The sequence below is a fragment of the Triticum urartu genome, chromosome 1, assembly GCF_003073215.2.
Source record: "Triticum urartu cultivar G1812 chromosome 1, Tu2.1, whole genome shotgun sequence".
Lineage (NCBI taxonomy): Eukaryota > Viridiplantae > Streptophyta > Magnoliopsida > Poales > Poaceae > Triticum > Triticum urartu.
Window position 1 is genome coordinate 490,444,381 of NC_053022.1, and position 22,749 is coordinate 490,467,129.

The following is a 22,749-nucleotide window of genomic DNA, read 5'->3' on the forward strand; positions in this document are numbered from 1 at the left end:
AGCTTGTGGCTCGACAACAAGGACTAAAGGCAAATCTACGGCTGCGGGAACATCCGCTTCTACGGCAAGAACCCGTGGGTCTGCCGGAGCTTGACGTTCCCCGGCAAACTTGCCGGAGCAAAACTTGCCGAGAGCTTCTGCTTCAACGGAACAAACTCTACGGTTTGCCAGAGCAGACTGCTCCTCAGCGCTCTTGGTGTTGATCTTGGGGACTGCTGCGGGAACATCCGCTTCTACGGCAAGAACCTGCGGCTCTGCCGGAGCGTGACGTTCCCCAGCAAACTTGCCGGAGCAAAACTTGCCGGGAGCTTCTGCTTCAACAGAACAAACCCTAGGGCTTGCCAGAGCAGACTGCTCCGCAGTGCTCTTGGTGCTGATCTTGGGGACCTTCTTGGCGGCGGCTTCGGGAAGGTCTGCCGGCAAATAGTCACCAGAAACCAACTTCCTCTTCTTGCTCTGTCCTGTTGATGGCGTCACGGACGGTTGAGTCAGCTTGAGCACAAAGATCCCTGGTTCCACAGGTAACTTAAGTGCGGCGCACTTTGACAGGCCATCTGCAATGGCGTTTTGAGCTCTTGGAACATGCTCCATCTGCAGGCCGTCAAAGTTCTCTTCTAGCTTTCTCACTTCGTCGACGTAAGCTTCCATCAACGGACTCTGATAATTCTTGTTTACTTGGCGAACGACAAGCTGTGAGTCACCCCTGACAACGAGCTTCTTAATCCCAAGGTCTGCCGTGATCCGGAGACCGGCAAGCAAGCCTTCATACTCTGCAGTATTGTTTGTCGCTTGCTCCTTAGGAAAGTGCATCTGGACTACGTACTTGAGGTGCTCTCCGGTGGGTGCGACAAGCAGCACACCAGCGCCGGCGCCTTGCAGCGAAAAGGCACCATCAAAGTACATCAGCCACTCTTTGCTTGCTTCCTTGTCGGGGATGCTCGTTTCTGGAATTTCTTCATCTGGCGTTGGCGTCCATTCTGCTATGAATTCTGCCAATGCTCTGCTCTAGATAGTTGAAGTGCTCTCAAACTTGAGGCCAAAGCTTGACAGTTCCAGTGCCCACTCAACAATCCTGCCTGTCGCTTCTGGATTCTGCAGTATCCTCTTCAGCGGAAAGCGAGTGACAACTGTGATCTCATGTGCTTGGAAGTAATGGCGCAGCTTTCTTGAGGCCATGAGAAGGCCGAAAAGCAATTTCTGCATGCCAGAGTACCTTGACCTAGCCCCCTGCAGAAGGGAACTGACAAAGTAAACTGGGCGCTGCACCATCTTCTTCTGTATCTCGTCATGCATCTGCGCAGATCCATCTTTGTCGGGACCAGAGCTTGTCGGGGAAGCCTCCTGCTTGTCGCTGGATGCGCTTGCCGTGGTTGCTGGCTCATCATCTGCCTCCCTCTCTGCTACTAACGCAGCACTAACCACTTGATTGGTTGCCGCTATGTACAGCAGCAACTTCTCTTGTGGCTTAGGTGCGACAAGTATTGGAGGGGAGGACAGGTATCTCTTCAAGTCTTGCAGCGCAGCCTCCGCTTCCGGAGTCCATTTCATTGGACCTGCCTTTTTCAATAATTTGAAAAATGGCAGGGCGCGCTCAGCAGACCTAGAGATAAACCTGCTGAGAGCAGCCACGCAACCGGCAAGTCTTTGTACATCCTTGACGCGCTTGGGTGCTTCAATCTGCTCAATGGCCTTGATCTTGTCGGGATTGGCTTCAATTCCCCGCTGAGACACGAAGAATCCGAGAAGCTTGCCGGAGGGAACTCCAAACGCACACTTCTCTGGGTTGAGCTTGAGGCTGATCTTGCGCAGATTTGTAAAGGTCTCGTCTAAATCTTGTATCAGGGTTGCTCTGTCCTTGCTCTTGACCACTATATCATCCATGTATGCTTCCACATTTCTGTGTATTTGCGGCTCAAGAGCGACATGGACTACTCTTGCAAATGTTGAACCAGCATTTTTTAATCCGAAAGGCATCCGTATAAAGCAATACATGCCACATGGAGTAATAAATGCGGTCTTCTCCTCATCTTCTTCTGCCATGAAGATCTGATGATATCCTGAATATGCGTCAAGAAATGAAAGCAAATCACATCCGGCTGTGGAGTCAACAATCTGGTCAATGCGCGGCAAAGGAAATGGGTCTTTGGGACAAGCTTTGTTAACATCGGTAAAATCGATACAAAGTCTCCATTTCCCGTTTGCCTTGCGCATGACTACAGGATTGGCCAGCCACGTGGGATGGAGCACTCCTCTGACAAGGCCTGCTGCTTCCAGCTTCTTGATCTCTTCTGCCATGAACTCTTGGCGCTCCACTGCCTGCTTCCTGACCTTCTGCTTGACGGGCCGCGCATGAGGACAAACGGCAAGGTGGTGCTTAATTACTTTCCTGGGAACACCGGGGATGTCAGACGGTTGCCATGCGAACACGTCGACATTCGCTCGCAGGAAAGCAACGAGCGCGCTTTCCTATTTAGGGTCGAGAGTGGCACTAATGGTGAAGGTACCACCAGTGTCGTCCTCCTTGGCGGACACCTTTTTCGTCTCTGGCGGAGCTGCCATCGTCTTCTTGCACTTGCCGGTGGAGCTCGATGGTGCGTCCTCGATGGCAGCGCAGCACTCCGAAGAGGTGCGCTTGCCGGAGTGGGCATCAAAGCTCTTGCCGGACTTGGTCTTCTTCCCCCCGGGAGCTTCAGTGGCAAGTAACTTGTGATCTGCTGCGGCTACTGCTTCCCGGTAGATCTTGTCGGCGCAGATAAGAGCATCCTTCTTGTCGCCAGGGACAGAGATGACGCTTATCGGGCCTGGCATCTTCAGCATATTATATGCGTAATGAGAGGCTGCCATGAACTTGGCGAGCGCTGGACGGCCAAGTATCCCATTGTAAGACAATGGAATATCGGCAACGTCAAATGTGACCCTCTCAGTCCTGAAGTTCAGCTTGCTGCCAAATGTTACTGGCAGCGTGACTTTCCCCTTCGGCTTGCTCCTTCCCGTGTTGATTCCTTGGAATGTGCCGGTCTCTTCGAGCTCGCTGTCAGGGATTTGGAATTTCTGGAGTACAGCGGAGGAGATCAGGTTCAAGCCGGCCCCGCCGTCAACTAGCATCTTGGTGACCTTGAGGTTGCGGATAGTTGGTGAAACCAACATCGGCAAACACCCGACCGCAGTTGTGCGATCAGGATGGTCCTCAATGTCAAAGATAATAGGCGTGCTGGACCACTTCAGAAGTTTGCCCGATTCGATGGGTGGTTCTGCTGCATTGACTTCCCGCACCCACTGTTTGAGTTGGCGGTGCGAAGCATGCAGAGAAGCACCACCGTCAACGCACAAGACCTCTGTGGCTTTCTGAAACTCCTGCTCACTGGTCTCAACATCATCCATGTCTTCGTCGCCATCGTCGTCTTCATCATTGTCGCGGCCGCGGGGAGGTCTATCTCCTTGCCGCTGCTTGGCCTTGCCGCGGCGTCCTCCCCGGCCGGCGCGTTTCTTGCCAGATTCTGCAGCGCCACCTTGGGCTCTCTCCTTGTCTCGCCGCTCGTACTCAGCCTTTTGCTGCTGGACGAGCTGCTCGACCTTCTTGCAGCTCTGGAGGTCATGGCCCTTGGTGCGGTGAATCTTGCAATATTGTTTGTCGGAGCCATCCTGCTTGTCGGCGACCGCCACAGCCTGATAGTTGGTGCACGCGGCAACCTCCTTGCCGGAGCTACCAACTTTGGCCTTCTTGACGCCACCTTCATTGCCGGACTGCTCAACGACTAGCACCTCTTTGCCTTTCTTCTTCCTGTTGCGCCGCCGGTTTTTTTTTGCCGGGGCGGCATCCTCACTGTCAGATCCTTCTGCTCCTGCATTCTCTCCGGGGAGTCTCCTCCCTTCCTCAGCGCGTGCACATTTGTCGGCTAGGGCGTACAGCTCACTGACGTCTCTGATCCTGCACATCGCCATCTCCTCCCGCATCCTGCGGTTACGCACGTTCTGATGGAAGGCGCTGATGACCGCGGCGGGGTGGACGTCTGGGATGTTATACTGTACACGGCTGAACCTCTGAATGTACTTGCGCAGGGGCTCTCCTTCCTTCTGGGCGAGCAGATGAAGGTCGCTCTCTTGGCCATGGGGTTTGTGGCCGCCTGTAAAGGCACCGACAAACTGATGGCATAGATCAGCCCTGGAGGATATGGAGTTGTCCGGCAAGTGCATGAGCCAGGACCTGACGTTGGGCTTGAGCACCAACGGGAAGTAGTTGGCAAGGATCTTGTCGTCTCGCCCCCCGGCAGCCTGCACCGCGATGGTGTAGATGCTGAGGAACTCCGACGGATGCGTCTTGCCGTCGTACTTCTCTGGTACATCTGGTTTGAAATTCTTCGTACTGGGCCACTGGACTTGCCGTAGCTCACGAGTGAACGCAGGGCAACCTACCGCGTAAGGCAAGTCGCCTGGTTCCCCTGGCGCATGCATGTCAACAGAGGGCCCAGCGCGCTGGTCTGATTGACGTCGCGCTTCTCTTCGGCGCTCGATGCGAGTACGAGCGTCTTCTTGTTGTCGTTCTTGGAGAACTTGGCGCTGATCGCGACGAGCTCGTGGATCTGACGACGTGGTGGAGTCGCTGTCGAGGTGGATCCGGCGAGTCGGCGATCTTGGCCTTCGGAGCGGAGAGTGCACAGTAGTTGCACCCCCACTAGTATTGTTGTCTCCGGCTCGTGCCTGGCTGGCTTGCCGCGGCTGCGACGTGCTCGGCTGCCGTGGCGTGTCGCCGTTGGCGAAGCCGATGAGACTCTGGATGGTGGCCCTCCAATCGTCGATCTTGTCCGCCGTTGGAGGGTAGTCTAGGAGCAGCTGAGCTCGCGCCAAAGCTTCTGCTTCAGTGGCGGGTGGCGGTGGCGAACGGTGCGAGGAGCGGGATATGCTCGGACTTCTAACCACGTTAGAAGGAGCAGTATCCCGTCCAGGCGACCGTGTCTCGCTCGTGCCGGCATGTTGACGTGCATGGTGGTCTTGAGCGCTCCGAGATCCACCAGCTCGATCTTGGTCTAGCAAACGCATGGTACTGTGAGTACCATGACGCTGCCGGTCCCGCGCCTCCTGAGACGGGCGCGGTGCATGTACGGACGCCGAGGCCTTGGAGTGCGCCCGGTCGTTGTGGGAGCCGGCTACGCCGCCGATGGGCAGCGCAGCCTTGTCCTTGGACCTGGCAGCACCGTGAGCTCCCTCGTCGACGCCCGTTCTTCCGCCGTCGCCCGCCCCACCAACCATTTGCTCCGGCGGTGGTTGGCTCGGCACGGACGGAGCAGCTGCTTCCGAAACCTTCTTCTTCGGCGGCATGTTGATGCAGATGATGAAGATCTAGCTCGCGAGAACGCCGGATCTAGTTCACACAACCTCTACGCCCCCTACCTAGCGCGCCAAAGATGCCGGGTACTGATCCACGGGCACCTATGGGACCGGCGGACCGGGTCCCTTTCGGTTCGGCGGGGGTGGAGGTCGCGCAAAGAGCAAATCGAGGCGATGCACGCGAGCGATTTACCCAGGTTCGGGCCGCACGGATGCGTAAAACCCTACTCCTGTTTTGTGGTTTGTATTGATTTCTTGCTCGGGAGCGTGGAGTGCTACAGTACACACCAGCAGCTAGCGAGGCCGAGCGTGAGTGTGTTTCGAACCCCCCTCTACGTTGCACACGGGCCTTCTTTTATATGCTCAAGGGGTCACCGACAGGTGGCAACGGAGGCAAAGGGTAAAAATGGAAAGGTGCTGTGGTAGGTACAGCTACCTGCTACAGTGTATCGTACCTAACCCTGACGGCAGGGGACAAGGGCTTTAAATGCCCGTTTGTGTCGCCTAAACAGTGTAAAAGGGACCGTCAGGGACGCCACCGCTCGCCACGATGGCAAACTTGTCAGCGCCGCTTGCCACCGCACGCCCCTGGCTGCACAGCCTTCCGCCACGTGCGCCTGGAAGGGCCCCAGAGCGACACGTTGGTGGATGTGCTGGAGCGCGGGCCCAGAGAGGTGGTTTGCCGCGGCAAGCGTCTTGCTGTTGTCGTTGTCTTGTCGCGTCCGGGAGCTTGTCGCTCACCGGGCCTTGCCGGGACGCGTGGTGCGCCGCGGCAAGTTCCTTGAAATGCCTTGGGTGGCCTTCCCGGCAAGCTCCTCTTGCCGGGGTCTTGGGATGCTTTTGTTAGCCTTCCGGGCAAGCTCCTCTTGCCGGGGTCTTGTCTTCTTGGCCTGGACACTTTGTTCTTGAATGGCTCCAGAGGAACCACGGAGGATCTTGGCGGTCACCCGGCAAGCCTTGCCGCGGGATGCTGCGACTGCCCGTGCACAAGTTCGTGATACTAGGGTACCCCTACTCTAGTACACCGACATGTTGATATCACAGTTGTTCCTCGTTGTGCATCAATGATATCTAATTTGTTCCTTAAAAGGCCCATACATGTGTGCTGGTAATCCACATTGAAATTACCTGGTACCTTCTATATTGTGTTCCTGATAACTTTGTGTATCTTGTCTCAATTTTCAATACTTGTTTTTTTGCAACAATTTATCTTGTTTATCACTACTGTTCATGTCCTCATCGCTCTTTTTTTTATTTAAGTAACACCGGAAGCTGGTCGTGTGCAAGTGTATGATGTTGAGATTGACGATGATGAGGTTCTCATATGGTGGGAAGAATTTGAGCATGACAATCCAGCATTAAAAGGGAAATCTAATGTTCAAATAGGTGTTTTTTTCTGCTCCATGAACATTGCAACCCTTGCACAAACCCCTTTCTTTGTTTTTCAACTATGGACCACCACTTGATAATCAAAACATGTGGCAGTTGATAAGCTTTGACCCATCACTTGATAATTCCTTGCCCCATCTGCTGATAACTCATGTTTTTCATTGTTTTTTTTACTTTTTGTTTTAGTCATGTGCTTGTTACATTATACAGCTTAGTTATGTTTTTTCTGTTTTTACCAGACAACCCTCAAAGTCCAACATTTGTTACACCAGAGTTACCACCTCACACAGAGCATTTAGTACGCAATTCAACCCCCAAATCCTTTATTCGGAAAGTTAGGGTCACCCACCCGTCCAAATACCTGCTCCCGCCTTTTGCCACCCTCACACCGAGCGAGGAGGAAGAGTATGTTTACAATCAAGTTATCAAGCATACTAATGATTCCAACTCTAAGATTAAAGAGTATGTTTCCATCCTTTTTCTCATTTTTTTAACATAAATCATTACTTGTGTGCCATTTTTTGAAATGTATTTTTTTTAATCTTTTTTTTGTTTTTTGTAGTGTTAGGGTTATCGACATTGATGGTAGGTGGGTCACCCTCGGTGAGCTTGCCAATTGTGTGAAGGGAGTTGGGCAACTATCAACCAGCACTGCCGAGTTACATGTTCGCATTCTCCAGTATAAGGAAACGCCAAACGGGCTCATCTTCCCTTGGCTGCTATCTGTGTATCTGTCGATAGGAGACTTCAAATCTAAGTGTGTATTGAAGTATTTTCGATGGAACAAGTCTTACATTATTAGTCACCAGGATCAGGAATATTATGTTTGCTGGATCTGGTAACTTTACAGTTAGTGTCTTTGTAACTTCTTGTTAATATCATGTAACTTATTGTTATCTGGGGATATTGTTTTGTTCTTCATGTCATGATAACCTCTTTCATGCACACTGGCAACTTTGACCTTTCTACCCTGATAATTTCTTTTTCTAGTTGCCTCCCATGTGAATTTCATGACCATTTGTTATCTTGGTAATTTTGTTTCTTTTCCAACTCCTTCTATGCTTACTGCCTTTTAATTTTTTGCAACTGCTATTCCCTGCTTTGCAAAAGTTGGGCCTCGGTCCAGATGACGGGCATTGGTATGTGTTGTCACTAAATCTTAGGGCGAGGCGGTTTGAAGTTCTAGATTCATTGCGTGAACAAGATAGTCCTTCTCTTCTCGAGCATGCGACAAAATACATGAACGCTATAAAGAAGGCTTGGTTGATAAATTACAAGGACTCGCATAAGCAGATTCAGGACTATGAACTTGTGTACATTGATGTGTTCAAATAGGATAATGGGTTAGTTGTGTATTATTCACTCTCTTTTTAACACCCCACTATATGTTTCTCATCCCTGTTTATTGACCTGGTCGCAAACTCCAATTAAACTGATTTTGTGTTGTTTTTTATCACAAATGTTTCAACATTGATTGCGGATTTTTTGCCTGCACGTACCTTGAGGTATGGGATGGCAAAAATGTTCCAGCCTTAACTCAGGAACAAATTCCAGCTCTCCGAAAAATTATGACATTCAGGTGGTTAGATCATTATCAAAACAAATGCAAACAGTGGCATTATCATCTGTTCGGCAGCGGGTGATGAGGTGATATTTTTTTACTACTGTGTGATAACTTCTACCAAAATGTGTTGATAACTTTTTTATATGAATCTGTCATCGACAATGCCATGGAGCAAAGGGTGATGAGGTGATATTTTTTTACTACTGTGTGATAACTTCTACCAAAATGTGTTGATAACTTTTTTATATGAATCTGTCATCGACAATGCCATGGAGCAAAGTGTTGACATGCTGTTTTACTATAGTATACACAGTCCGAAGTCACTGACTATATGATAAATTCACTACTGTGATTATATTTTGTTAATAAGCAATTTTTAGAAGTGCAAGCAGGCCTAATTTTTTGTTCATAAGTAATACAATGCAGTGCTGGTAGCCTTCAAAAAACGTAGATATAAAAATATTGGATTTACAAATCCATGTCAATTTCATCATACATTGCTGGTAACTGGCATAATAGGGTACTGATAGCTTGCTTAAATTATAGATATACACTTTTTGCATTACAAAGCAATTATAAATCCATGATAGAATGCTGATAACTGGAATGTTATTAGGGCTTGTAGCTTTCACATTATGGTTCATGAAAAAATTGTAGCCACCATCTTTCCTTTTAATAGCACCTTCTTCATTTTTATCTTGCTAGGGGAGATTTGCATGTGTGTTTGTCATGTTCCAGACTCCCGCACACACCACATTTCCTTTTTGGCTTGGGTTTTGCAATCTCAAAACCTGTCTGCTTTCTTTTTGACTTTGGCCGCCCCTTTGTTGTAGTCTTGGGAGGGTCTAGTATCAACTTTGTGTTTGAGGACGGAGCTGCATCAGGATGTGGGGGCTGGATGACAAAAGCATGATTGTTTTTGCTAGCATGTATCGTCACACGCACACTTTCTTGCTGTGTGGCAGGGTTACCCTCTCGCTGCACATTAGTAGCACTTTCTTGTTGTGTGGCGGGGTTCTCCTGTCGCTGCACATTAGTGGCACTTGTTTGTTGTGTGGCTGGTTTCTCTGGATGTCTTGCATGGGGGCGTTTTGATGCTGTGTGACGGGGTTGTCTTCATTCATCCACCCCACAGGTATCGAGCAGGGATCTGGCTGTCCTTGAAACGATCCTTTTGCTTCTTCCTTTTCCTTTCTTGCTTTTTAAAGTTGATTGTTCTTCAGGGTTTCAAGCTCCTCCTTGAAATTATACAGGTGTTTTCTTGCCAATCTGGTCCCGTCATCTGTTAGGCAAGCGTCTTTGGCCGATGCCTTAAATTCTTTAAGAATTGACGTGTATCGCATGACGCTTTTCCCCTCCTCTGGCATCGACTTCTTAACTGTTGGCTGTTCGAAATCAGGTTGAATAAGATCCTCCTCTGGATCCCAGGTCCACCTATTTAGGATGTACTTTTCAGGTATCTCGTATACCCCAATTTGGTCCATAACTCGTAGTACGTGCGCGCACAGTAGACCGTCACGATCAAACTTGCAGCAACTACACGAGTATGTCTCTTCAACCATGTTTGCTTGCACATGGTAGTCCCTGTCTGAGCTGACCTTGAAAGTACCATCATCCAATGCATCGCATCTGTATGCTAATTTCACCTTCATCTCCACCTGGAACTTGCAAAACAAGTTATGTGTGTACATCCCTCGCACCTGCATCTCCAGCGGGTTCATTGAGTACATTTTGGTTTCTTTGTACACTGTTTCCAATTGCTCTTTTGACACGCTAGCCATCACCTTATCCTGTATCGCAGTGTACTGTTGTGCGAATTCGACCAGTGAGTTGTTTGGGTTGACATACTTCTTGAGCACAGAGTTAAAACCCTCGCTTCTTGCCGTGGTCTGCAAGAATGGGAAAAATCGTGCATATAGTATACCGGGACCCAACACTTCTTGTTCTCCCACAACCATTGGAAATGCTCGTTGTCGGTCTGGCCATACGCTTCCATCATCACCCACCACTTGTGTTCAAACTCCTCAACTGCATTCATAACATAAACATGGTAACATCAAGTATTTGAAGGATGGTAACATTGGTTCAAACATATTTGGTAACTAGGGAACACCACTGTTGTTGATAATTCTGTCACACACACCTGGTTACTTTAGTTCAAGCATCATGGTAAGTACTTTGCACACAGGATACGTTTTTTTTCCAAAGCGATTACCACTCTGTGTGTGTAGTAGAAGCATCATTTTTAACTAGCAACAAAAAGATACTCATATCAATCAGCACTAGCTGGTGATTGAAAAGTTTTTGTTGTAAGTAGTGGGGTGAACAACTGAAATGTGTACATCAAACATGAACATGATAGGGGTAGTACAGAAAGCAATTAATGTAGGTAATTTTGCTATAATCCTCTGGTAACTTGTCACCTTGTTAGATGGTAACTGTTGTTATCATGCATCTAAACCCATTTTCTATGTGCCCATTTTTCTGTGTTTTAAGTTAGTGAGGGGTGGGAAGTAAAATACCAGCCAGGCTGTTGTCAACACAATCCTTGAATGCATTGTTTAGCGGCTCATTGTCAGCCATCAGCTTTCCAAGCTTCTCTTGTGCTTTTTTCATTATATGCCAGCGGCAATTCCTGTGTACTATCCCGATGAACACCTCATCAATAGCACTCCTCATTGCAAAATCTTGATCTGTTATTATGTTCTTTGGCGCAATTCCACCCATTGCATGCAAGAATGCATTAAACAGCCACACAAAGTTACCAGATAGTTCGTTTTGAACAAACCCACAACCAAATTGGATTGACTGCCCATGGTTATTAATGCCAATGAAGGGCGCACAGGGCATTTTGTACATGTTTGTCATGTATGTTGTGTCAAATGAGATGACATCATTGTATCTAGCATATGCCCTGCGCGACGCACCATCTATCCAGAATAAATTTTCCACTATGTCCTCATCATCAAGCTTTATTCTCCAATAGAAATCTGGATCTTGTGCCTTCATATCTTGGAAGTACGAGATTGTGCTCCCCACATCAGCATTGCGGTACTCCATCCGGAATTTAGCTCGCTGGTTTGCGATGTCCTTTGTTGTGTATGGTACATCTTTAGGATTCCGTAGAACCATTGCATTAGTTGCATCTGTCTTGCTGTCTCTATGTTGCATCCGTGCAATATCTTCAAGAAGTCCTGCTCATCTTTTGGAATGTTCCTATGTGTTGATAGGAACTTTGTCAAGGACGGCTTTCTTATTAGAGGGTGGTTGTGGTCGTCGTTGAAGCGTTTGACTCTCCACCACGCATCCGTGTGGGTGATGTAAAGGTGGGCCGGACATCCCGACCTCACAACCTTCCCTCTTTTCCTCTTCTTCACGATGCCTTTTGGGTCCTGCACATCCTCTGTCTCCTCCTTGTTTGCTTTTGGCTTGCCGTATTTCCCACAAACCAAGAGGACTCTGCTTGCAGTATTGTCTTTAATTGTTTTTCTGTATTCCAGTCTCATTCCAAACCCATGTCTCAGTGCATATTGCATGTAGTGTTCATAAGCTTCCTCAAAAGTATCAAACTTCATCATTTCATCAGGAGGTTTTGGTGTGGAGTATGCCTTGGTATTTTTGTCTCCCTGTTCAGCATTCTCTCCTCCTATTTTTGGACTCGCCGGCTCGCTGACTGAATGATCAAAGAAGCTTTCTCTCCCCCCTATGCTGCTAGTAGTCGGTTCTTTGCTTGTCTCTTGAACCACCGGGTTGCTTCTAGATGTAGCACCTGTAATGTGATTGAAAGTTGTTAATTTGTGTTATATTTTCTGCACGCCAAAACTAGTGTTATCTTGTACTCTGGTTGCTTGGTAAAGTTTGCATGCATTAAGATGTTTTTTGTAGCTGTAAAGTGAAAGCATGTAATTCCGATTGCAATACAGATTGCATGATAATTCGTATGCAGTAAGTGTGGTAATTGTACCTAAATTCATGGTAACCTGTGCGCATCAAGCTACGTGATTGATGAACTGTTTCATGGTGAATGTGATAGTTGTAAATAACATAGGGTGGTAGTTGCAATTCAAGTACGATGGTAACAAGTTTGTGTACAAAAATGTGGTGGCATGGTAAATATTTTACCTTCATCTGTTTTGGCAGAACCAAAGCTTGCCGTGTGTGCATATTCACACTGTTGGTTTGTCCCCACACCACTCATAATGATATCCACATTATCTCTGTTATCATGCGCCATTTTCTTGTGTTGCAGCACCTGCTAGCACATATGATTGCATCCTTTAATTTTCCACACTTACAAGCAATTTTGATTATTTTTTCACAACAACTATATTTTTTTTCCTTTTACTGCACTCATTACTTCTTTTTTATAACAAGTATCGTTTTGGCAGTAACCAGCATATGGGAGTATGACAGCAATAGTTTCTACCAACCTCATTTCATGAACATCATTTCTTATCAAAAAAGTCTGGTGGCAACAATGTAAATCAACACATGGTATTCTTGTAGTGTTTTTAGCACCTTTGGTTCTGAGTTTTCCTGGTAATTTGTAATGAATTAGCATGGTAACTTGTTCTGACATGGGTTTGTTCAATATAAAAAGGAAGAAAAGGATCTTTTTTTATGTTGAATAAATCTTAAAGGATGCTGATTACTCAATGCACACATTATGGTAATCTATATTCATTCGAGATGGTATGTCAGTTTTAATGAGAAAATTCATACATGTATTTCTAACATGCTCCAAAAAAGATAGCTTGACAGATTGATGATGATAACCTATATGTGTTTATGTTGGTAACTTAATGATGAGGTAAATCAATGATGTAATCTGTAGGTAGGAACATGGACCAATTTTACCAACTTTTTGGTTGTAAAAGAGGAAAATTTAGTCAATCTTTTTGTTTGGTAACCTGACTGAATTTGAGTGGTAACTCAAATTACAACCGAGGAATTTGATTTTATTGGTATGAAATGCAAATGCAGCAGGTGTATAGAGGTTGAATCACTTACCTCCTTTCTTTTTTGCCTGATTATGACGAGATTGAGACGAACTGATGTAACCCCTGTGATGTTGTTGTGGTAAACCGGGGCCCTCCCTCAAATCCTTGTGTTTTGGTGATGTTTTTCGCGGTTTCCTTTTTTTGGTGGATTAGATCTGGGGCGGAGGTCGCCAGCGATGGAGGCGCGTCGGGGAGAGAGGAGAGAACTGATCGGGGCAGGTGGATGTTTCTTGCGATGGAGGTAAGAAACTAGGTTTTGGGGGGGTAAGTCACGTGCAGGAGGGGGGAGGTGGGCCAAAGGGGCTGTGTTAACAGTCTTGGGCCTTAATGCGTTGCGCGCGGTGGGCCTCGCGAGAGAATGCTGGGTCGTGGGTGGCGCTGCCGAAGTGGGTCACGCGCGGGGAGGGACGCAGGTTTTTGATCGTGCGGATTTGTCGCTAACCACCAGTCGACTGGTGGTTAGTTGCATCCATTTATTATTGCAGTTCACATATTTTTTTTGGAAAAGGAGATTGAACCCCGGACCTCTACATTCAAGGATGCACATAATCATATTTATTATATTACTATATAATTATCTGTGTTACAACAGGAGCATAAACATTCTAATAGATTGACATGTGACTGCAGATCTATTATTACTTTGATGCGCTAAAATCTTATCAAGTTTTTTTATGCAATCATCATGATTGACTTGCAAGAAACATATTTTGGTAACTCAATAAGACGTAGGACAATTAAGTTGCTTTTAGTGGAAAGTGTGGGAGAAAAAAAAGTCATAAAAAGAAAGGGGCATATATAGAGAGGTTGGACGAAGGAAAGGGTGAAACGAGAACCATATGCTCTTTTGAAGTAAAATAAAATAGACATCTTTTTGAGTTGTTTGTATTGCTTACCACATGTGTCACGTGGTAAAATAGACATCTAGTAGAGCCTAACAAAACAAATACATTGATCAATCCAAAGCCTCTTTGCTGGCGACCTCTATCGCTACAACTATAAACTTGATGATGTGGCATGACCTCACACCAATATACACCATCTAAATCGGTGGTCTCGTCAAGTCGCCCCAGAGCGAGTGGATAACACCAACCGATCTAGCAAACACTCGCACACACACTGCATGTGCACGCTCTAGAATCCGCCATCACCATCTTTCGTCCTCCCATCTTTTGGAGGGCTCAACGCATTGACCTTATCAGGCCCAACTGTCGTCGACGTCAAATAGCGCCACCACCCCGCGTGCGTCCATCCACACACGTCCATCAACGAGACACCATTGTGCCACGCCACCGAGACCTGCCGTCATTGTTGTGGTAGATGCAACGCCGCTCCACCTCTTGGCCCTTCCAGCTGGCACCGGCTCCAAAATAGTGTCCTTAGGAGGGCGAACGACACCAAAGGCGCCGACATCATCAAATCCAGAAGACCCAAATGTAGGGTTTCCATCGGAGCAACCCCAGCGTTGTGACACAGACTACAACGACGATGCCTCGACAAGAAAATGTCGTCAAAGATGCCACCATCGTCTGCCATGACCGAAGTCAACACGACTTTCACCAGAACTCGCGCCACCCCGACTCCGCAACTGACTAGATTCGCGAGACTGCGTTGTGAAGATGCACGCAACCGCCTGTGACCTCCAGCCACCCCTCATTGACCCCTCCACTTGCCGCCAGCCGGCCAAGGGCCACACCACAACCGATCTGAGCAGGGATCAGATGCACGACCGCCGCCACCATTCATCGCCTGAGAGCACGCCAGAGGCCGACCTCCACTGACCCTTTGGCCATGGAGGCGATCACCGCCACCGCCTGACCAGGGAACTCCGCCCTGGGCGCCGCGCTCGGTGGTTCAACGACCGCCACCCGCCTCCCCAGAGAGGATTCCCCGTTGATGGCCCAAGAGACCGTTGGGGATCAGATCCCCGCCGCCCCCATCGCGGGCACCGCTCGCCCTTGTTCGACAGTGGCCTCCGGGAGAGGTGAGGAGAGAGCGAGAGATAGGGAGGAGGAGGGTTGCGGGAGCAGAAGGAGATCAGGACGGTGACAACAGTCGGTTAGGGTCGCGGGAAGAGGAGGGTTGCGGGAGCAAAAGGAGATCAGGACGGTGACAACGGTCGGTTAGGGTCGCGGGAGGAGGAGGGTTGTGGGAGGAACTCAGACTAGGTTGCCACAGTTCATAGATGACCACGCATTTTGCTAAATAATGGGCGCATAGATTGCCGTGTATAGCCATACAATAGCCACTGCAAGAATATATGCTATATACCCGTACTGGTGTGCACCTACGATTGATCTACCGAAAATGATTTCCCGAAGAGAAAATTGCACAAACCACCAATGGTGTTGATTTTGCACATAACACCTACCATACGACTTTGTTGCATAGAACATCATATATTGGTGCCTATTCACTGCAGATAGGTCTAATCTAGTGTGTAGATACATTGATGTGATTTCTGACATGTGGGTTCCACCGGTAAGTGCACGCGTGGTGCAGAAAACCACAGTAGTCGGTCAACTAATATGCCAATATCTCCAAAACCTTTGGTCCAACTGAGATGAATTTTCCTGGATTAGTATCGAGTACGTGTACGGTTTACTTTTTTAAAATGTTTTAGAAAATCATAAAATTTCAAACAAAAAATTGAATGAACGAACTAAAATTGTCAATATCTTCTAAACTTTTACTCCAATGAGTTCAGATTTTTCCCGATCAATGTCACATACATTTATGGTTTACTATACCTATAGGGTTTTTTTTCTGGAAAAGATGAATTTGAACCAAAATTTGAATTAAACAACTAAAACTCTCAATATCTTCCAAACTTCTACTCCCAATGAGTTGAGATTTCCCAGATCAACGTTGGATACATTTATGGTTTACTAGTTATAGTTTCTTTTCAAAATGTTGAATTTTGAACCAAAATTTTAATTAAACAACTAAAACTTTCAATATCTTCCAAACCTTTGGTCCGAATGAGCTAGATTTTTTTCAAGATAATACTGGGTATATGTTTGTGTTACTAGAATTTTATTTTGTAAGAAAATGTTGAATTTTGTGTTAGTTTTTTGAATAGGCCAATTAAAACTGCAATCTGAAGTCCTCGGTTTTGACCCATGTGCCCAGATTTCTTCGCCACACATGCACTTATGGGTGGGACCCACCCGTCAAAAATCACATCAATCTATCTAAACACCGGATTTGACCTATTTGCAACGAATGGCATCAACATGTGGTGTTTTGTGCAACAAAACGGTAAAGTAAGTATTATGTGCAAAATTGACACCAACTTTGATGGTTTGTGCAATTTCCTCGTTTTCCCGAAATACACGGTGCGGTCAAAACGTGGGCGCGCACGTGTTTTGCTAGACTTGATTAGGCCCAACTGTCATTTGGTTTTTGCTAGGCTTGATTGGGCCCAACTAAGTGCATACGACTAAAAATAGTAGTATACTATCTAGGCCCGACCCGTTTCCTGGCAGCCCATTTCTGGCCTTGAAAAATTTCCGCTTTGGATGCTGCTGCATTCGGCACGATCCATGGGCCCCCATCATCCAAGCCAGAAGACAAGACAGACCCCCGGTAAACACGGTGCCCCCGAGCGACAGAAAAATTACAGGAACGCGTATAGCAGCGTGCTTTGCTCAAAACAATAACAACAAGAAGAAGCATATACTACACCGCCCGTACATCGAACGGTGAGTAGATCTGCTTTTCATTTGCCATGATTCCACGGCACGCCTCTCTGTACTGCACAACGTAGTTTCTCTATTCCGACCGTCTCGAAATCTACACGGGAAGCACAAGGTCGGAGTTTAGGCATTGGTCCGAGTGAGCGGCTAACTGGCTTAAATATAAGTGTTTTTAGATATTTCAATACGGATCATATACGGAGCAAAATAAGTGAACTTATACTTTAAAATATGCCTATGTACATCCGTATGTAGTTAATATCAAGGGTGTAAGTGGGTGTTTCGTTATACTCTAAAATATGTCTTATACTCTAAAATATGCCTATATACTTAGTGTAAGTGGGTGTTTGGTTAGGGACGAATACAAACCGGGCTCCGAATCAGGCAGGATATACTAGCAATACTAGTACACTGTATAAACTAGGTCACAACGTCTATGTGGTTCTTACTTTTTACTAGTACAGTACAGTATACCGTTGTTTCGCTCTTATACTACACTATACCAAGGATAGGAGAGAGGAGGAAGAGGTTAGCGCTCAAATCACATGATGAACCTGCAAAGCCATAGTGGAAACTGCCAAACCCACAGAGCCCGAGCCTGCCACCGACATTGTACGTAAACATATGCATGGCACTAGATTCCAAGAACCCGGCCTCTGGCCCCTTCTCTCAATCATGTGGCGTTGTCTGTCGGGTGGGGCCTCGGCTTTCAGAGGTGCGCTGGGCCCCACCGTCAGGGTCTGGGCCTCATAGCAGCACCCGACTTTCCGATTATAAGTTGGGCGTAAGCACGCGGGCGTAGGAGATGAACGGCGTGCATGACACGTCCCTCTCACGAGAGCGCGCTGTTCAAACGGTGGATCTCATCATTTACATTAGCGGCGGCCGGCATGCAGCTTTATATTATCACGGAATCGGTCTAAAAATAATCCATCGACCTGCAGCCGTCAGTGTTAACCGGCCCGTAACACGTCGCGTTCACATCACAGCCAGAAGTAGAACCACTGTTTTACTACGCCGGGCAAGGCAGGAATCTCACGGAGGAGTGAGTTCAGATTGACAGATCACTGTGAAATGCTTAGGCCTCCTTTGGTTTAGAGAAATTTCATACGAATTCTAAAAAATAAAATTTTTATAGAATTTTTTTCTTTAGAGCTCTTTGGTTCATAGGAATGGATTCCTATTCTTACATAGGATTGGTTTCTATCCTCCACATTTCATAGGAAAATAAAAAAGAGCCTAGACTCAATGAAAAAATTCCTTTGATGTCAACCAAATGATATCTTGTTTCCTATTCCTACTCATAGAATTTGAGATACATGCCATCTCATTTCCTACAAGATTTCTATTCCTATGATAATCCTATCCATTGAACCAAAAGAGGCCTAAAGTGAGCGATACACAGGGATCTTCCTCCCGTGGGCGTGGGCCCTACCTGCATGTCGTACTCCGGCGTACACAACCGTAGCAGTGGCCGGCCGGCCCGGTGCCCCCACCGGCCCCATCCAACGATCTTTTCATCCCCGGCTCACCGGCGCAATTACTCGCGCACTACCACCGGCATCTGCTAATCACGCCTCCCCGTGCCGCGCTAAAAAGGCTTTATCCCATAGGCGCTACCGGACACAGCGAGCCAAAGGAAACACTGCCACAAAACCCGCGGCCGCGGGGTTCACGGGCGGGCACCCCCACGCCCTCATTCACACCAGAGTCTCCGCTCCACTCCACTCCCGCTGGGCTACCGTCTCACTCTCACCCACGGCCGCCTACCGCCGGGGCCATGGCGGAAGTAGCGGCGCACGCGCTGGCGGCAATGCGGGGGCGCGGCGAGGTGGACACGTCGTCCCAGTTCGAGTCCGTGCGCCAGGCCGTCGACCGCTTCGGCGGCGGCGCCGTCTCCCCGTGGCGCCAGCCGCCGTCGCCGCCGCCGCCGCTCCAGCTCCGGCCGGAGGTCAGTCTCGCCCACCCACCCTCCCACCTCCCCGCCCGCATCTATTATCCCGCCTTTCTCTTTCGCGCAGGTGGTGGCGACGCTCTGCTGGTGGCCGTCACATCTGCTTTCCCTCTCAAAGCGCTTTCTCATTTCTGTGTTTTATAACCCTCGCTTTCCTCGCGTTCCCCGGGCCATCTGCTTCGAAATCTCGCCGCCGCAAATCGCAATCTCAAACATACCCGGTCTCCTCTTCGGTTGAGTGATTCGAGCGAGCGGCGGTTGTTGCGGGAGACCGTGACATGACGCCGTGGGGGCTCCGGGGATCCATTTCATAATGGCGTTTAGCACCAGCAGGTAGCCTGGCCGGCCCGACACTGCAAATTTTGCATCTAGTACTAAAGCTCGACTATTGGATCTTGAGGCTGGTTGGTTACGGGCATCCGGTGGAATAGGTTGTCACTTTCCCTGTTGCGAAGTAAAATTACATTAATCCTGGAAGAAATTGAGGGATAGCTGAGCGGTGAGTAGCATTTCATGGTTGGTATGCTGCGGAGGAACTGCAAGATCATGCCAGTGATGCTAGCCTAGTGGTGTAATTGCTTGGGCATCACGAGGAGGATGCGTTGTGCACTGTAAGTATACATTAACAGAGCAAGTGAAGTACTACATTACTCTGCTAGTGTGTGTCCTTGACAGTCCTTCTATGTACATTTGTACGTGTTGGGCACTGATATTTCCCCAAAAATACCATGTATGGTGGATAGTATAGTGAGGACGCTTTGGTATGAAATTTGGCGACATTGTTTTTGGCTCGAAGTCTCGAACACTGTTCTCACAGCTAGTAAATGCTCCCTCCGTTCACAAATATAAGATGTTCTAACTTTTTTTGTGAATGGGATGTATATAGACATGTTTTAGTGTGTATGTTCACTCATTTCAGTCTGTATGTAGTCCATATTGAAATGTTCAAAACATCTTATACTCCCTCCGTATCAAAATATAAGACGTTCTTTGGTACAGAGGTAGTATTTGTGAATGGAGTAAACTAGTCACAAATACTAGCTTTGCAGCGGCTCATCCTGCCTTTTTGCTGCTTGATTGGTTATTGACTTCCTCACCATTTTAGAAAGAAGGCTCTTGAACTGCATATACACATCACATGTTCTTTTATTTGATAACCAGGTCATATTTTGTTGAAGATATTGTTCATGTTCCTTATTCCATTGTCGATTTCAGCTTAGGAGTTGAAGTCATGTTCCTGCTATAAATCTTTATTGTCGAATAAATAAATTGATTTTGTTTTCTATGGTGCCATTTCTTCCAGGAGGTAGAACTCATGAAAGTTGAGGAACAAACCGTGAAGGTCGAGATGGGGCTCTTTGTTAAGGAAAGCGAAACATTCAAGGTGCTGAAAGAGTTGGAGTCAACAAAGCAGGTTATTGATGACTTGAAGTTGCAGATAGAGAAGGCAACATCAAAGTGTGGAAATGCAGCAACAGATCATGCTGATACCATGAAGATACATCCACCTCCTGATATAGAACGGAAAGTGGACGACCATGCCGAGCCACTGATCCAGAGCATAAATGCCATACAGTCTCCACTAGCCACACTGATGAAGCTGAATCAGGCAAAAGCATTCCTGAACATGGACACTGTCAAGATGTTCAAGTGCCAGATAGAGGAGGAGAAAGCATCCCTCGAGAGAACCCGTGAGAGGGTGCAGTTGAATATAGAGAAAGCTTCAGCATTGGAAGCAGAGTTGAGCAAAACTGCCGCGCAGCTACAAGCAGCAAAAGACCCGAAACCTGTGCTGGAACCTTATGACATATGGCTGCAGATGAAGCAGTTGAATGCCGAAAAAGACAAGCACAGGAAGATGGTCGAGGACTCGAAGCTCGAGATTGGTGAATTGACTTCCACAATTGAGCACACAAGATCTAAGGCGAAGACTCTTCAGTTCAGGATCGTCATGGCCGATAAATTGAAGGAAGCCTCAAGGCGGGGAGAAGCTTTCGCCCTCGCGGCGATGGGAAAAAGAAGCAACGTGGAGGACCCGGAGAGCGCTACATCCGACGTCACACTTTCTGTTGAAGAACACTCCAAGCTCCTGCGCGAGGCGGAAGAATCAGAGGTTGCCTCTAGGAACAGAATAGACGCGGCAATGCAGGAGTTGGATCAGGCAAACCAGGGCAAGGTAGAACTTCTGGAAAGAGTGGACGAGGCAATGGCCGCCGTCGAGTCCAGCAGGAAGGTTCTGGAGGAGGCCCTGAAGAGGGAGGAGTCCGCAAACAAAGCTAAGCTCGCAGCCGAAGATGCTCTCCGGAGGCTGCGGTCCGACCAAATAATTCTGAACTGGCGACCGACCGGTAACAGTAACAGCAGAAATAATTCTGTGAAGTTCAAGACCTCGGCAACGCCAGCAACACCCCGAAAGGTGGGCACGGGGATCTATGACGTGAACGGCCTGAGCCTGGTGGCCACCACGCCGAAGAGCACCAAGGCCATGTCCATCGGGCAGATCCTGAGCATGAAGCTCGACTGTGAGTTTGAGACTGCCACTGGGAAGACTACTGGTAAGACGGCGAGTTCAGCGAAGAAGAAGAAGGTGTCTCTGGGGCAGATGCTCAGCCAGAAGTACGAGATGTACTCGCCGATGAGGATAGATCATGATGGCGCGTCCCGCAAGCAGTTCCAGCCCAGGCGGCGCAGGCTGGGGTTCGTGGTGTACGCGCTGCTCCTGGCCAGGCAGAAGCACAGGAAGAGGCAGCAAGCCCGGGCATCCTCCTGCACCAAGGTCGTGTAGCATAGTGTAGTTAGTATCTTTCCAGACCGTAGTACTTTACTAAGCTGTGTTTTTACAACCGGAATAAATGGTGCTCCTGGTTCAGCCCACAATTTACAACCGGAGTACTAGTAGTAGTACATGTGTAATTAGTTGGTATATGCTATATCAAGGTGGATGTTTAGCAGCTGTTCCTGGTTCCCAAAATTTTGGTGTGATAACCTGTAAATTTTCTCTACCGGGACTCACTGAGGGCATTTGGCATTTCTAACCGATCCCAATAACCGGTTAGAGGAGTAAAACCCGGTTAGTACAGAATAAATTATCCTCAGCCACACCGCCGCCGCCCCTATATTTACTCCACCGTCGATGGCCGAGTAAAAAAAAAATCCACTTCGCCTCCTCTTCCTCTTCTCCTCCCCATCCCCCGCCGCTGGCGACTCCTCCCAACCCCCGGGTCTTTCTCCATCGCCAGCGCTCCTCACCGTCGATCCACAGCGTGGATCCGTGCCGCCACGCTCGTGGTTCGTCTTCAAGCGGCGCGTCCTCAAGCAGCCGTCGCCCCTCTGATGCGGCCACCGCCCGCCGCATCGCCGACTTCCCCGAGCTCCTTCCGCCGCGGGAACCGTAGAGGAAATACCTTGGTGTCTGCCAGCGAGCGTGGGGGACTTGGGTTGCGGAGATCACCGACTGCGAGACCCACACCAAAAAGTGGACCGGGTCATTCTACACGGCGGAGCTCGTTGCGCTCGATACGACCGGTGGCAAGTTCAGCTCCATGGCGCGGCGGCGCGGCTCGACTTCCCGTTTGGGACGGCGCCGGTCCACCTCGTCTCGTCGGCGTCGGGTGTGGTGACCTCGGCGATGGCTCGGGAGGACCAGGAGGCGAGAAAGAACGTCGCGTCAGAGGCCGCCGATGAGGAATACATGGCAGACCTTCGCTGCTAGTCCCCCGAGCTCGTGGAGGCGGAGTGGGCCATCTTCGCGGAGCAGGCTGTCAACGGCGAGGTCATCGTCATATCTGACGACGAGGAGCAAGGCAGCGGCGACGACGA

At 48.4% G+C, this 22,749-nt stretch overlaps 1 protein-coding gene across 1 annotated transcript; it reads left to right on the forward strand.

Moving 5' to 3' along the window:
- The first annotated feature begins 18,599 nt into the window (after window positions 1-18,599).
- On the forward strand, window positions 18,600-21,883 carry LOC125521484 (WEB family protein At2g38370-like). Its single transcript, XM_048686536.1, has 2 exons — window positions 18,600-18,927; window positions 20,234-21,883. The coding sequence occupies exons 1-2, from the start codon at window positions 18,757-18,759 to the stop codon at window positions 21,713-21,715; spliced, it is 1,653 nt and encodes a 550-aa protein (XP_048542493.1). The 5' UTR covers window positions 18,600-18,756; the 3' UTR covers window positions 21,716-21,883.
- The last annotated feature ends 866 nt before the right edge of the window (window positions 21,884-22,749 follow it).

Coding starts and splice junctions, on each gene's coding strand:
- LOC125521484 (XM_048686536.1), top strand. CDS start 18,757: ATGGCGGAAGTAGCGGCGCACGCGCTGGCGGCAATGCGGGGGCGCGGC. Junction 18,928..20,233: donor CGCTCCAGCTCCGGCCGGAG/GTCAGTCTCGCC, acceptor CATTTCTTCCAG/GAGGTAGAACTCATGAAAGT.